Genomic DNA, 17664 nt, shown 5'->3' with positions numbered 1-17664 from the left:
AGCAATAAAAAAAAGAGATAGATATTGTTACGTTAACTCTACGTGAATTCCCCCAAATTGAGACATTAGATCGAAATGTTAAATTTATTGTATGATTTTATACCCATTAATCAGGAACACGAGTCTAAGTTGCGGTAAAAAATAGCTAAATGAGTAAAGAAATTAACTATTTTTGTCGTTTTCAAGCAACATAAGATGTGTTAATTTTCTATTTGTACTGATTGCTTTTAGATGCTAATAGTACTGGCGAATATTATTATAGCCGGCTGTGAAATCTATATTATCTATTTTGCGAAAGATCATAAATTATTATAATAATATACAGTTAGATATCAGTTCTTACTCTGTTTGTTATTATTTGATTTTATTTCACTTATTGGCCGTTGACGTATCATCTGTGCTATCAATAAAAATAATAGTAGTTTAGTAAGAGTGAAAAAAAAATGAAAAAAAACCAACATGAAAATAATACACGCAAAAATAATCTAAATATTTAGGAGTCAGTGGTGAAGTTAGAATGCCGATCGTCGAACAATAGAATAAATAGATGCAAATGTTTATTTATATCTATTGTAGTCAAATTAGCAATTATAATTTATTTATCTATTGCTAAGATTGGTGACCGAGCTTACTGTAGCGATGGACGATATACATCGATTTATTTAAAATACTCGATGTATAGTAACGATGCATCGTCTTGAACCGATGTATTGTAAATACTTCAACATCGAATATATATCGATGTTTTTCATTCGATGCATCGATTAGGTACGCAAATTATGAGATTACTATACTATGAGTGAAAAGAGAAACGAAACGTTATAATCAGTGCTGCCAATATTAATTAAACCAAAACAACAATATGGCCGACCGAGTTTCTGCTGTGTAAATGTATATTGTGTTTTTGTTACGATACGAGTTTTTGCCTTGTTTAAATCTAAAAAAGAAACTAATTTATGAACAGGTATGTCAGGTATGTGTATTAATAAATAGAATAATGTATTTAGTGATAATGATAATGGTTTTGCTAGTGAAACTTTACTGGAAATGACACATTGTTTTGTTGTCAAAAAGTACAAAGCAATTATTATATTTTACGTTTTATATTGCGCGTGCTTATAACTAAGATATAAAAGAGAAGATTATGTACCTACTTTACGACGAATGCATTAATTTCGCAATATGATACGATTTGATTGAAAGGTTATATTTTTTACCGTGAAATAATAATACTATCTATTGTAGTGATGCCAAGTTATCGATAATTACTATATTAATATTATCGATTAAAATGCGGCTTATACTTATTTGTATTCTACTAGGCAGTTAATAGGTATTATTATAAATTCCCTGTAAACAGTCCTATATAGTTTTGTTTTTTACTTTCAGTTATAATGGGACCTAAGAAAAAAAGTTCCGTTTGGCAGTTCTTTAACAAAATTGACGATAAGAAAACGAAATGCAAACTATGTCAAAAGGAAATTAAGTCTGCTGGAAACACTACGAACTTAATTGGACATATTCGTAATGTTCATAAGGCTGCTTATCTCGAAATTCAGCCGAAACAAACTACATTCAATGCAGTAACTACTACAGACGAAATATCGAATCCTCTGGATCTGGATACCAAAGTTACGCCTTATAATAAAATGGATGATGGAGTACTTCAGTTTCAACCTGTTCCAAGTTGCAGTGGCAGTCAAAGATCCGGTGCACCGTTACCAAAAACCGTAAATGAAACCATTGATTCAGACTTAGACGAAAACGTTATACCTTTAAAACGCCAAAGAACAATACAGGCCGCTTTTAAAGATATTTCCTCTTACTCAGAATCTGGAGCGAAGACAAGGAAACTGAACAACTGTTTGTTATTCATGATTTGCAAAGACCATCAGCCATTCTCAATCGTTGAAAACGAAGGCTTCAAAACTCTAATGAAAACAGTTGCTCCTCAATATAAGCTCCCGAGTAGAACAACTCTAAGACGCTGGCTGGACGATAAATATGAAGTAATTTCAGAAACAATTAAGAAAATGTTGTCCTCTATAGAAGATATAACCCTAACAACAGATATTTGGTCGGATACCTTGAATATGAAAAGTTTTTTGGGCATCACAGCACATTTCGGAATAGACATTGAACTATATTCAGTCACCTTAGGTGTGTACGAATTGGATGAAAGACATACATCAGATTATCTTTCTGAAATTCTCTTAAAGGTATGTCAAGACTGGAAAATCGATCAAGAGAATGTAACAGCTGTTGTTACTGACAACGCAGCCAATATAGTTAAGGCGATCGAATTAGCGTTTGGTAGAAGGAAACACATCCCATGTTTTGCCCATACTCTGAATTTGGTGGCTGAAGGCACAATGATATGTATTGAGTGGAGAAACATTGTTTCTAAAGTAAAACCAATAGTGACTTGGTTTAAACAGAGTTGCATTGCTAGTGATGAATTACGTAAAGCTACTGCTGCGGCTACGGAGTCTTCTGCTGGAGCAGCTGAGGTAAAATTAATACAAAGCGTGGATACTCGCTGGAACAGTACATATTATATGTTACAAAGATTTCTAGAACTCCGTAGTGTCATAAATGATATTCTCTTCCGCCACCCTAGAGCACCTGCAATGCTGAGTGCATCGGAAATATCTACTGTATCGTCTGTCATCATGGTATTGCGACCCTTAGAAGCGGCTACAAAAGAAATTTCAGGTGATAAATACTGCACAAGTAGTAAAATTATTCCCTTAGTTCGTTGCATGCTCTCTAAAATAACTTCAGCTGTTATAGAAGATCCCGTAGCGAAAGAGGTGCAGAAACTTGCTATTAATGAAATAAATAAAAGAATGGGTTCAATAGAACATGTGAATGCTCTGGCTATCGCAAGTATTTTAGATCCACGGTTTAAAAGAATGCATTTCAATGATCCGATAGCTTGTTCGAATGCTGTTACGAAAATTAAAGATTTAATGAAGAAGAATTTGCATAGCAATGAAGAACCTGAGTCCGATTCTGACAAGTCCGATAAAAATGAAGAGGCCTTTTCATTATGGACTGATCACCATAAGTTAGTGCATCGTAACTGGAAAATTAACAAATCTGAAGACGTTTTGTCTGACGAACTTTCCGTTTATCTCCGAACTCCTGTTGGAAGACTTAAAGAAAATCCGTTAGAAATTTGGAGAGATTACAAAATACAATTCCCGAAGCTGTACAAAATAGCTTTTAAGTATTTAACAATAGTTGGCACGTCAGTCCCTTCAGAAAGACTTTTTTCACAGGCAGGGCTAGTTATGACTGAACAAAGAAACCGGCTGAAGGGGAAGAGATTAAGCAAACTTTTGTTTTTACATAGCATTGACAAAAAATATTGGAATATGTAAAAAAAATGTGTTGTCTCGGTGATTTTTAATTTTAATACATATATTTCCTGATTAATACATATTTTTGTTTTAATTAATGCCTAACCTAAAACAATCGATATATAAGAAACATCGATGTATTTCCCAATACATCGTATTACCATCGATGTGACCGATCGATGCATCACATCGAAAAAAACATCGATGTATATTTTAAACGTCCATCCCTAGCTTACTGACCGTGACATCAACATCATGGACATCAGCAACGTAAATGCCACTACCGAAACCTTGAAACTTGACTTCCCAGCCTTCGTTTTTCAGTATAGTTAATAATTATGTTATACCATATCATAAAAATCAAACAAGCTCGGGAGGTGTATTCGTGCAAGTCACACACGGTAGAAGTGAAATTTATAAAAAATAGAAATAATCGCAAGGGTCATACACTCCGCAGTGCAATGGAGCAGCCTCGCCTTGGGGAAACCGCCTACATGATCACGGTATATCTACGCCAGGTAAGTATGATTAAGGAAGAGAAATACGAGAACGTCTATCAACTGTGTAACATCTCGTCACCGCGATTTAGGAATTGTTGTATTTACGTGCAGCGACATCTGTTGATAACAAACTGAATAGAAATAAAAGTATCTCAGGGCGCTCCGAGAGCCATGACAGCGTGCACGGACGTCAAGAACACACTGAACTAGTCGGGGCCGCGAGACCGTGTGGAGCGCTTCGTGATTTGTCGGCGCTGCTCGGAGCCGCTTCGGCAAGCCAATCGCGGCACACTTATTTTTTCGTTTCGTTTCATTTCGTTACATCGACTTTGAAATCACAACGATTCCAACGAAGTTTCACTTCAAAAATATAGATCTTATTTCCATATTTACAACTCGCTTGTTCTATGACCCAACCACAGCGGAGGCGATAAACATTTTACACCCCTGTACGTATAGGGGATGAATCACGAACCTTTATAACATCCGCAGCGAAAGTTCTAAAAAATATTTGCTCATTTCGGATATAGTTTAACAGCTACCCAGATTTTCTTGGGCCTAGCTTCGACGATTAGGCTTTTCGCTGCAGGAGAATTCGTGTTTAGTTATTTTCGTATTTGATTTTTTGTAACAGAACCTGTCCAAAGTCAAATGTAGTTTGAAACGTTTCACTGGTCTAGAGTTTAAAGACTCGATACCAGATTTTAGTTCGAAATTTTGACGTAAGTGGAAGTGTAAGCGTAAGAACACAAAGTAAACATCTGAATCTGTATGGTCTAAAAATAAACAAAAACAAAATCGCATGTTAAAAAAGTCAGAGTTCTGTTCTGTTTTTAAAATAAAAATTACAACTGTTGATAATACAAATCAGCATCAGCATCAGTATCAGTATCAGCATCAGCATCAGCATCAGCATCAGCATCAGTATCAGCATCAGCATCAGCATCAGCATCAGTATCAGTATCAGTTATCAGTAACGTATGCACATCACGAAATAGATCGTAAACTCAATTTTATATGTAGGTACAGAAAAAAATAATTATTGTACAAAAAAAGACACTGGCTCAAACAATTACCTTTCGTTTCCGCAAACCGTAGGAGTAATTTAAACTAATTCTATCGTTTGATCTCTATTATTATTTATTACATTTCATGAAGTGTAGTTTTTTTGTTGTTGTATATGTCGTGGATAACGACTTTTAGTTGTCGTGGATAACGACTTTTAGTAATATTAAGACGGTGGTTTTGATTATTATTTTAAATGATGAAATGTTGTTTTGATAAATATCACAAAATGAAGGGTAGACTCCGTAACGCCACAGTATAAAATGGCGGTACGTGGACAGAGTCGTGGCATTCCGTGTCAGACAGTAATTCCGTCCTTCTCAGTCAGTGAGTCTCTGTCAGTCAGTCAGTCGGTCAGTCGGTCTGTCGGTATGTGCAACGAAACTGTCGGTTTATCCTGTCATTGTGAAAGTTGTGTGTGTTGAGTTTCAATAATTATTATTGAAAAGTTTTATTGACTAAACTGAGTTCAAACGAATACGAGTGATGACGAAACTACCGCTCAGCCATCCCTGACGCGTGCCGACATCAGAAGTGGGATCAGGACTCTACTCTCACTGGCGTGACGTGTTTGAACATGTTCGAAGTACAGCAAAAAAAACATGATGCAGATCAGAATACTAGTAGTGGTGCGCCACAAGAGCGTGAATGCAGCATACGTAAGTCGTGTAATAACGTCTCTGTTACCTCGATGGAAGATCTGACCACGAAGAAATCGTCACATCTTACGTTCTGGCTCATGTTGCCCAGTTTGACTGTCGACTTCATCACATGGCATTTACTAGCGGAAATACAACACGTAACAAGCTATTGCAAGAAATTAAGGCAAGTGCAAATCTCAAGTGAAACTTCGATCGCAATAATGGATCTGTCATGACGAGTGGGTAGTTCCGACAAGAATTATTTTAAGCGGCTGACTTCTGCTAGAGTTACATGGCACTAGTGTAGTAAACCAGGACATGAGACTGTGAATTGTCGCTGAAATTTTAGAATCTACTAGATTCAATACCAATAACACTACACGTTCGATGACTTCGGGCTCCAGCAAGCAAGCAAACAAGAAAGCAAGCAAGTTTCCGTGGGGAAGAAAAATTGACACATCTGAAGTCGTCGTGACCTGTAAGATAAGACGTCCGGTGCGTTCGTGTATGGCGATGCGGCGGTGTTCGGGTTCGGCTGGCGGATGCAGATTTTTCCGGTGAAGTGCGTGCTTGTGCGTGCTTGACAAGTGTTCGCGGGAACCCGTAAAATTGTAGTTTGCGTGGTGGCTGGTAAGATTTGTTGCGGTAAGAAGTTTGCATGGTGGTAAAATGTCTTGTGAGTCTGCACAGGTAGCCGGAGGTGAGACTTCCGCGGTCGTGGCCCACCCAGTCCGCGAGAACCGGGCAGATCGCCTCGACGGTACGGAGGCCGGCCGACGGGACCGCCGAACGACGAGACCACGCCTCCAACACGGACTGCCGAGATTGGAGCCCCCGCGCTCCGGCTGCACTTGCGCTAGGACGCGCCGCCTCGTAGGAGACTGTGAGGTATCCTTGAATAACTCTGACTGCGATCGCGCGCTGCCGGCGTCGCAGCACGGCGACGATCTCGTGGGTAAGGACGTGGCACCAGACGGGTGCTCCGTGTAGTGCCATCGACCGCACGGGTACCATCACCCTGCCTATTTCTGCCGTGAAGCAGTGGTGTATTTCGGTGTTTGAAGGGTGGGGCAGCGGTTGTAACTATACTGAGACCTTAGAACTTCTATCTCAAGGTATGTGGTGCGTTTACGCTGTGGATGTCTATGGGTTCCAGTAACCACTTAACACAAGGTGGGCTATGAGCTCGTCCACACATTAAAACGAAGAGCGTAATCAAACAAAATTAGATCCGAAGTTTAAAGGGCCGTTTAAAGTAGTTGAAGTATTCGATGGTTCGATGGTGACCGTTACGCATTGAAAGCTTTAAATTCAAAACGTACAAATACCCACATGATAGGCTAAGAAAAATGCCAGCAGGTCACATACCAGTCGAGGTTGATGTAAATGATGATGATGAAGAGCAAGCTTAAATTGTGGTGAAAACTCGAGTAAGGATAGTCTATCGGCCGTATTGTGTTCGACCGTATCAGTAGCTATTACGTAGTCGTAGCCCGGTAGAAATCGGTGTCTCTTGAGGCAACTCAAGTAGTCCGTGGGTGCGCGGTGCGCGTTTGGCTCTGGCGGAGGTCGGGGTCTGTAAAGACCATCGTGTGTAGTCAGCGGGTGATGCACACGGGCGATCCACGCTGTGGATGCGCATCATGAGGGCAATTGCGATTGCTGGTCGGCTGGAGAGCCGTGGCGTTAGATATTTTTACTCGGAAGTTTTCTTTGATCTGAGTTCCTGTAAGCTATGCCTGATTTGTACAGAGTAAATTTGAAGTTTGATGAACGACTGCGGTACGTGCTCTGGCTGCTGAATAGTGAACTTTGTATACCCTATTGTTTGATTTGGTTAAAATGGTATTAAAACAGTTTAAAGCTTTGATGACTTTAAAAGTCGTAAAGTAGTCAGGAGAGATCGAGCGGAACAAGTGTTCTCGTGGATGTTTTTGATTGTAGGTTAACCATCATACGAGGACATGTACAATCAGGAAGACCATGTCGCAATCAACACGTGATTGCTGCAGCCAATACGAGAAATGGGACGCAAGCACAGTCTGTCGGCGCTCGATGGGTCAACTATTCACCGGCCGAGCGGAGCGACGTGCCGGTAGCTGCGTAATATCGGTATTTTTGGTAAATAAGAACAATCTGGTGAGTCGTATTATTTTTATTTGGATTCTGGTGCCGAATGCTCTCTTGTCAAGAAATCTAATAGTAGTAGCTTCATAATTCAGCAATTTTATACGATGGTTCTCATAAAAGGTTTCTGTTGTTTTGACTCAAAACTGTACGGAACAAATCCTATGCGATGGTTTATTGCTTACCTATTGTATGTAATGTACTACCTGATAGTTGTTTTAATCGGTTCAGTGAGATTGAGCATTCAGCGAAATAGAACTCTTAAATCTAGTGTCCTTATTCGAAGCCCAGACTTGCGTTATTGATCACCAAGCTCGCGATGAGCTCATGGAATTGTTCTTGACAAGAAGTGCTAGAAGCCGTACATCTTTTGAAGTGAAAACTTCTTTAGAATCGTTGTGATTTCAAACCGGATGCAACGAAAAAAGAAAAAAAAAAGACAGGTAATAGACACAAATACAAAAATGTGTAGGATGAAGCCAGCAAAGAATGAGACAGAAATATACAACATACTATTTAATACAGCGCCATCTGTGAGATTTTTTAATACTAACGTGTGTATGAAAGCTCTTGTAGTGAATTTTAATTTAGGATTATACGTGAAATTAAAATATCAATTCACAGAGGGCGCTACCTTACAATTATTTACTAATGACAAAATTTTACATTTACGACGTTTAGGATAATTGTATTTTAATTTTGGAAGGTTTCACTTCTACCACGTGTAAATTGCACACATTTTGTTTTTTTTTTAAATTGTTCTACCATAAGAATAACAGAGGCGAGCCCCTTCGAATTCTTTATAGTTCGCGTGCCATATCCCAAAAGGTTTTTACTTAAAATGATACTGAAAGTAAGAGATTAACTTTGACGAGACCAGAACATTGGAAATTTAGTAAAATTCGATGTTGAATTTTGTTGAAATGAAGACAGATTGCTTTAACTGGTAATAGAACCTATGATTACATAAGGTTGCCTCTAAGTAGTGCTACTGACGAGACTGATCAGTGAGGTGAGAGTATCTCTATCGATTGGTACAGCGGAGACCTGGGTCTCAATGGAGACTATTGTTGTGTTGGTCTACTAATGACCTTGACTCTATATTGTGAAGTGATGTGTATTGGTTTTATCATTTGTTTTAATGATAATGTGGGTGGCAAAGTTACTAGCTGCGCCGGCAGCTAGGCCAGGAGCGTTCTATACGATTTTGTTGACACTAGTGATGTAGAAGATGTAGGATCAAATGACCACGATACAACTGACTGATTAAAGTAAGGATTTTGTTGTCCTATTTTGTGTGATTAGTAAAGAACAGTATTCAGTGTTATTTATGACTGGTAATTGAACACCTCGCTCGATTTAGGTGATATGTTCGTTTTATTGCCGGATGGAGGCATTGCGATGTGTTTTATGGTTGAAGTGGGTACTGGATGAAAGTTCCACTTGCGTGCCGGATGGAGGCATTAGTGTTTTGTGTTGAAGTTGGGTACCGGATGGAGGTCCCACTTATTTGCCGGATGGAGGCAATAAGTAGTCAAGAGCTACTCGATGGAGGTGGCACTTGAATTGGGTTATCGTCACTCGATATAGGTGGCATGAGTTACTCTCACTAGATGGAAGTAATTGTAACGATAGTTTGTGGTTGATACACAATACTGATTAAATTCTGCTCAGATTGAGTTTTTTGTAATAACTCGGGTTTCTAAATGCTTATTGAGCATTAATGAAATTTTTCAGTTGTGTAGTGTATCAATAATAATTGGGTAATTAAGTTATCTATCTACTCACACAGGTTAACATAGTGTGTTAAAGGTCTTGTTGAGAGCAAACGTTATGGTTTGTAATGAAAGGAATCCCAATCCTCAATCGTGAATGTATCAGGATTGGCCGAGTCGAAACCTGTTTAATATTGCAAAAGGTTGTTTTTCTTGCAGGAGCGTCACACAGGGACGTGTGATACGTCAGAATGGCCGTGTCGTGGATAACGACTTTTAGTTGTCGTGGATAACGACTTTTAGTAATATTAAGACGGTGGTTTTGATTATTATTTTAAATGATGAAATGTTGTTTTGATAAATATCACAAAATGAAGGGTAGACTCCGTAACGCCACAGTATAAAATGGCGGTACGTGGACAGAGTCGTGGCATTCCGTGTCAGACAGTAATTCCGTCCTTCTCAGTCAGTGAGTCTCTGTCAGTCAGTCAGTCGGTCAGTCGGTCTGTCGGTATGTGCAACGAAACTGTCGGTTTATCCTGTCATTGTGAAAGTTGTGTGTGTTGAGTTTCAATAATTATTATTGAAAAGTTTTATTGACTAAACTGAGTTCAAACGAATACGAGTGATGACGAAACTACCGCTCAGCCATCCCTGACGCGTGCCGACATATATATTACTAGCGGACCCGGCGAACTTTGTTCCGCCACACGGTTTGTTTCGAACACATCAACCAGTCAACTTCAAAATTCTACTATAATTAGCACAATTAACCATAGAATATATTACGTTTAGCTGTCATTTGCGTTTTGTTATAGTTACCACGTTTTATATCAAGTCCCACGGGAATGTGATAAAAAGTATCCTATATCCTTCTCCTGTTTCTAAGCTACCTCCTCACCAATTTTCAGCCAAATCAGCTCAGTCGTTCTTGGGTTATAAATAGTGTAACTATTTTTTTTTTTCTTTTTTTTTCCTATGCTGACAGTCTTGAGAGGCTATTTCAGCTTCGCCCTAACGTTTGTAGGTGAGCTCGCGGGGCTCAACCGGAGAGTTGCTAACACTGACCCTAGCAAGAGCAGTGCTTCGCAGAATCTACCACCGGATCGGAAACGCGACCCACTGAGAAGATCCGGCGAGAAACTCGGTGGGCTGTGTCCATGGGTTAGTTCGCTCGTCGAGCCCTTCGTCGCAAGCGACGGGTTCGACGAGGACGGTGACCGGTGCTTGTGGTGCCTAAAAGCACTGTTAATGGATCAGGAGGTCCGTAATGACGTGCTTTGGGCGACGTTGACGGTTTACCATTCGGTCTACTGGGTCGGGTATGTAGTTTTTGTGTAACTAACATGACTTTCTTTTATATATATAGATATATGCTTCTCTGGTCCTTCAATCAACAGTTATTCAAATGTTTGTCGAAAAATTGTCTCCGGCCATCGCAGCAAAGTTTATTAAGTAAAATTAATGTTAAATTAAACCTGTTGTTATTGAATTTAGAATATATCAAACGTTATATCTTTAATGTTATAAATAAGTGACCAATTTGATGAGTAATTACTCACTCACACCCTAATAAATCACTAAGCTCTTTAATGCCAACCTGACGATCATTAATAACTATTAATTATTTGACTGACTCGGTTGTGGAGTAGTTGGCGCTCCTGACCGTAAGTGCCGCCACCCACCTTGAGATCTGAGATCTAAGGTCTCCGTTTTTACCTTACAACGGCTGCCCCACCCTTCAAACCGAAACGCATTACTGCTTCACGGCAGAAAGGGTGGTGATGCCTGCCCGTGCGGACTCACAAGACGTCCTACCACGAGTAAAAAACATTCCCCACATCAATATTCGTGTGACGAACAGGTTTTTTTGAGTGTTTATTATCTATACATGTATATATTTAAATGTAACTAGTCAGGTCATAAGTATTGTCACACAGTAAAAACTTTTCTTTTAGAATGCTGGCCACAAAAAAGCTTGTTGAATTCGAATTTCAAATTGTTCATGAAAATAAAAATGTATACTTTTAGAATTTTACTCATTTTTAAATATGGAGTGGACGCTTAAAGAAGACCGTGTTGCAGTTATTGCGTTGCATCGTTGCGGTTACGCGCCAATTAAAATTTTGTACATATTGAAAAATTTGAATAAAAACAAAAGATTCGTTTATCGTACCATCAAACGATACAATGAAGACTCTAGTGTAGATGATAGGTCAAGAAGTGGTCGCCCTCGGTCTGTTAGGACTCCAGCAGTGATAAAAGCTGTAAAGGCGCGAATTCAAAGAAATCTCAAACGTAAGCAGAAACTGTTGGCCCTTCAGATGGGGTTATGCAGAACCACGGTGACAAGGGTGTTAAATGAAGACTTAGGGCTTCGGGCATATCGAAGAAAAACAGGACATCGTTTGAATGCTCGTCTAATGGACCTGAGACTGAAGAGATGCCGCGCTTTGTTGAAGCGGTACGCGGGAAAAAAATATCGGGAAATTCTTTTTTCGGAAAAATTTTACCGTAGAAGAGAGCTACAACAAACAAAATGATATGGTGTACGCACACAGTAGTGAAGAAGCGAGCAACCGTATTCCGCGTGTCCAACGAGGTCATTTTCCGTCTTCGCTCAAGGTATGGTTGGGAGTTTCTTATTGGGGCTTAACAGAGGTACATTTTTGTGAGAAAGGTGTAAAAACGAATGCAGTTGTGTATCAAAATACAGTCCTGACGAACCTTGTGGAACCTGTTTCTCATACCATGTTCAATAACAGGCACTGGGTATTCCAACAAGAGTCGGCGCCAGCTCATAGAGCGAAGAGCACACAAGACTGGCTGGCGGCGCGTGAAATCGACTTCATCCGGCACGAAGACTGGCCCTCCTCCAGTCCAGATTTGAATCCGTTAGATTACAAGATATGGCAACACTTGGAGGAAAAGGCGTGCTCAAAGCCTCATCCCAATTTGGAGTCACTCAATACATCCTTGATTAAGGCAGCCGCCGATATTGACATGGACCTTGTTCGTGCTGCGATAGACGATTGGCCGCGCAGATTGAAGGCCTGTATTCAAAATCACGGAGGTCATTTTGAATAAACTTTAGTGTCATAAGAACCTATGTTTTGTTATGTTCATTTTGGTATATGAATGGTTACATAATGAATAAACTTGTTTCAATTATTTTACATTAAACATGTGACAGATTTTATGACCTGACTAGGTATATAAATATATATGTCAGTCTTTTTTTATTTATTGCCCTTGTAGGCATGCAAGCATTTGGCTCACCCGATGGTGAGTGGTTACCGTCGCCTATGGACTTCAGTAATGCCAAGAGCCAAGCCGCTGCCTACCGCTTAATACTCTCCACAAGCCTCGTTTGAAGAAGGACATGTCATAGCGCTCGGGAAGCACCGTGGAGGGGAGCTCATAGCATTTATTTAAAGTCTCTGGTACCTATAACACAGGGAATCCTAATTCGGGTTGGATGACCGTCCGTGATTTGTTCCCAGTTAGATATAATTGTTAATAGATATAATTATTTATTTATTATTGAAGGAAACAAATAAAAGTCAATAAAAATAGGCCAAAGTTTCGTTTTAATTAGAAAAGTATTTTGTACAATTTCACTAAAGTTACATTAAAATTATATTTATAGTATATATAATAATAATATTTATAATCAATCGTAAAACTTTTAACCTCATACACGCTATTTTCTCACTCACAGTCAAAAACCTAAACATTCGTTTTCTCGCTAAACGCTAATTTATTTTGTTACAACGAAACAAAAAATTTAAGCTTCACAAATACCTAAAATGTAAATTAGAATCACTATTTCATAGTGAAGTAAGTGGTGTTGAAAAAAGGAGACATTGTTAGCGTAAGTAGCATCGTGTTGATTTGCAAGATACGGAACAGCGAATCCAAAATTGCTTGAAGGTAACAAATATGTCAGTTTAAAATTATATTTAAAGACACAATAATAAGACATATATAATATTATAATATATTATAAAAAAAAACGTTAAATTTAATTTTAACTAAAAACAAAATTATAGAATTCTTTATAGGTGTTTAATGTTATTTATTTTTAAAACTAGGCATATCCATTTTCGGAACTAAAATCTAAATAGTACAAGTTCCTTAAAGATCACTAATTTTATGTAAAGTAGCATTTATTTACAAAAAGTTTTTATACTATGTATCACAGAAAAAATAATTGTATTACTAGCATTAAAATAGTTTTTAACCGTATTCATAAGAGGAATTTCGAGAAACCTCCATTACTACGCACTCGGTCAATCCGTGATATTTTTTTAGCTAAGGAAATTCGCGTACTCTCTTAAATATTTTGCTAATAAAGAAATGAGTTACTTTCTGTCATTATAATTTATGTTTAAAATATGTTTTAAATTTTGTTTTTGAACGATAATCTTTACGTTTTTAGTTAAGCACTGAGTGTAGGAAGAATAGGATAGGAGAGCGTAACCAATAGCATCAAGCCTAGTTTGCTTTTAAACAATATATTTAGAAAAAAATCTTTGAAAATTTAATTTTTTTTTTACTTTTCTTAATTTTCGTTGTTACGCTAAATGAATTTCAAAGTATTTTATTTTTATTTATTACGAATTTCATAATTGACTTACATAAAAAACTTCAGAGGTGTCAAGGGACACCCGGATGGAACGAAGTTCCTTTCGATTGATTAGTGAAGGAATTGTATTTTTTTTTTAAGTTATAATAATAAATTACGGCATTATGAAGAAGAAAAAAACAATACTATGAACTAAATTACTATTGTTGAAACGCTATCTCGAGAAACTGTACTCCTTACGTGGACCAATCGGATACGAGCAATGTCACGCGATAAGCGCCTACACGTTGATTGGTCAGAATGACGGATCTAAAAAGTGTCGTGACAACTTTTCGTAAGAATTTTTTCCGTCTAGCCCCCTTTCACAACGCGCGATAAGGAACTTCGTTTCAATATACGTACACAAAAAAAAAATCTAAAATAATTTTTTTTGATAACTTAATAATAGGAAATATTTCATTTCCCAAATATACATTTTGCTTTTCGGGTATTTATTTGTACACAAGTAATATAATGAGAAAACGTAAAAGTATTATGCGTGTTTATTTATGGGTTAGTCTAGTCAGTCTTAGATCGAAATTCCGAGAAAAAAATAAAATATAAAAAAGAACTATGCTTTTTATATAGAAAAAATTTTTGAGCATTGAAATAAACAGTTTCTAAATTGCTACTAAATTGAATAATAGTAATAGGTAATCAGTGTATTATGTTTCGTGAAAACGTTCAAAATTCGTTCTAAGGTTTGATTTCACGTTGGTTTTATTTTAATGAGAACAAAAAAAATATATATTATTATATATTGTCTGTATATTACTTTGGATAGGCGCAGGAATGTCAATGTCTGATCTATACCAGAGAATTTGTCTATGTATGTATATCAAAATGTAATGTGGATAACAATTAGATTGTGTAAAGAATATTTTACAGCATTTTTTTTTACCTTTGTAGGCAGATGTGCATACGGCCCACTTGATGGTGAGTGGTTACCGTTGCCTATAGACTTCGGCAATACCAGGGGCAGAACTAAGCCGTTGCCTACTTGTGATTCTTATGATTACTTCGAGGTAGGAATGATAAGGATAGTGGTACCCCCGTGCATCGATACCGTCGGTAATTACGCAATCCATCATTTTTTTATGGTAAACTATTATTCAATATAATATTATTATTATGAATTAGGTACTGATAAAAAAACTTGAGCTCCGGCTCCGTATTTCATGACTGATGAACGAGATCTTGGTCTCACCTGGTGTTAATTCGATAACAAAGCCAGTAGAAATCATAATGGTATTCACGTTCACGCTGGTCGCCTACTCTGAGAAATATAGTCAATTGTGTGCCCAATTTAGGTTGAATCGGGGACTGCATAAAGGCGTTTAACACTTCAAGATCACAGTGACTGGTTTTGGGAATCGACAGCTATCTATAAGTATATATATAGAGAGAGAGAGTATTCTTTATTGTACACCAAAAAACAAATAAACAGTGCGATACATTAAACACAAAAAAGTACAATTGGCGGTCTTATCGCTAAGAGTGATCTCTTCCAGACAACCATCAGGTGGACAAGAATCACTTGGAAACGAACTACGCGCGGTGTACCATTCCAGTGAAATACATATACACATACATACACACATACATATGTCAGTAAATATACATACAATTAATACAAAGTATTATAATATAATAATAATTATTAAAAATAAAATAAAATAAATTAAATTTAGTATACTAATATTATAAATAGGAAAGATTTGTTTGTTTGTTTGTATTGAATAGGCTCCGAAACTACTGAACCGATTTGAAAAATTATTTCAATGTTTGGAAGCTACACTATTCCCGAGTGACATAGGCTATAATATTTTTTGAAAAAACTTAGGGATCTTTACTAAAACTCCAATAATGTAACCCAAGGAGTAAAAAAAATACCTAAAATAGTCTTTGCATCGCGAGCCTTGCGAAAACTATTGATGATAAAATAAAATAATGTACTACGACTTTGTAGAACACATTATTATTTACAAAAAGTGCCGTGACAGCATATGCCTAACTATTATATTTATGTCGCAATAAGTGTTCTTTTATTTAAAAAAATAAAACACATTGAAATTTTTGTTAAAGACCCGAGCGGAGCCGGAGCGGGCCGCTAGTATACAATAAAACCAAAGCGATACCAAACCGTTTAGAGTAATACCTTAAGTCAAATAATAATACTTTAGATATGTATCTTTTGATAATATAAATTGCACTGCTTTAATAGTAAGGAAGAACAAAAATGGTAATACTTTTTAAAAATATATTTTACTCAGTCTATGTAATGGCACGAAAAATTAAAAAAAAAATATATATTTAATACATGCAAACCTAAAAAATCTTAAAAACCGTTTTGAAGTTAAACTTTCTCAATTGAAATATTAAAGTAACAAATAATGTGCAAGACGATTTCAATTGACTAAAAGATTAAGAGCTTTTATACATTTGTAACTTATTTTCTTAATCGTAATCTTCATTACAAATGTGAACCGTGCACTGAATAATATTTTTTACAAGAAGTATAACATCAATATGATATATTTTAAAAATTTAAAAGAATTGACATTTTCTTAAATTGTTTTAAACGACATTTAAGTATTTTTACACAAAAGACTAAGTGAGAAAAATAATGGAAACTCTATTTTACAAATGTTTCGATGAAATTGACATAATTTACAATTATATTAAACTTATTATTACAACTAAAAGACCAGTCTATGAGAGCCTAGAAAACAATACTATTTTCCTATAATATAGTATGTACATACATAAAATATGTTTGAATTATAACATAAAATACTTTAATCAGATTAACAAAAAAAATATAGTCTTATTGAAATATTTATTTTTAATACATATACATTTAATGTATAAAATAAAAAAATTGTTCTGAATGAAGTTCATATTTACAATTCTTGATTTACGTTTTTAAATTCAGATCAATGTAACAACAAATAAAAGGCCTTGGTAATTATTAATTAATTATTGTACACTCCGAGTGAAGAAAAATAAATTTAATTTATATTGACTTTAGGTCGAATGGTTAGCGATCCTGAGCACGTGATTCGGGTTTGATTCTGTGCGTCTTTTTCGGGTACATTTTATCAATGCTTACTTTTAAAATCTGATTTCTGCATGTTTTGCGTGTAAGAATTGTAACCAAACATCACAAAAACATGAAACGGATATGATAGAGAACTAGCTCAACAGAAATCGCAACGAGCAGAATCAATGCAACGACGCTTACCATCGGCGTTCATCACATCACAATTATTGAGTACAACGAACTCGGAAAATATTGTTAAGTAAAACTAGAGAGCCCGAAGTTGAATATTCAAATAAACACTTCCCAAGAACACGCCCAACATACAAACGTTCGAAAGCCGTTTGATTATTTTCGAACGACTTCTGTCCAATAATAAACTTAGTTATTTATTAATCGACATTAATAAATTTACAAACAATTCAATTGAATTAGAATTGACATATTTAATTTTACATTTATACAATTTTACAATCAAGCTATTCGTAGAGTCTTTGTTAATGTATATTTTGATAGTCTTATACGTGCGTTGCCAAGGGTGATTGCAAGCCATTACCTGCGAATTTTAAAGTCAGCATTATCAA

General features: G+C 36.6%; 2 protein-coding genes across 2 annotated transcripts in view; one reads left to right on the top strand and one right to left on the bottom strand.

The window, feature by feature from the left end:
- Positions 1-637: 637 nt before the first annotated feature.
- LOC119630443 (E3 SUMO-protein ligase ZBED1) lies at positions 638-4586 on the top strand. Its single transcript, XM_038019917.2, has 4 exons — positions 638-973; positions 1390-3253; positions 3823-3883; positions 4500-4586. The coding sequence occupies exons 1-4, from the start codon at positions 967-969 to the stop codon at positions 4584-4586; spliced, it is 2019 nt and encodes a 672-aa protein (XP_037875845.2). The 5' UTR covers positions 638-966.
- Positions 4587-12984: 8398 nt separating this feature from the next.
- LOC101739776 (irregular chiasm C-roughest protein) overlaps positions 12985-17664 on the bottom strand; it is a 109489-nt gene continuing 104809 nt past the window's right edge. Inside the window, exon 22 of the mRNA XM_004924864.5 lies at positions 12985-17636. Coding sequence (XP_004924921.1) covers positions 17599-17636 — 38 coding nt within the window. The 3' untranslated portion in view covers positions 12985-17598. The remainder of the gene's footprint in view (positions 17637-17664) is intronic.

The sequence above is a fragment of the Bombyx mori genome, chromosome 24 (assembly GCF_030269925.1).
Source record: "Bombyx mori chromosome 24, ASM3026992v2".
NCBI classification, from domain to species: Eukaryota; Metazoa; Arthropoda; class Insecta; order Lepidoptera; family Bombycidae; genus Bombyx; species Bombyx mori.
The sequence above is the reverse complement of the archived record's forward strand: the minus strand, read 5'-3'. Positions and strand labels throughout refer to the sequence as shown.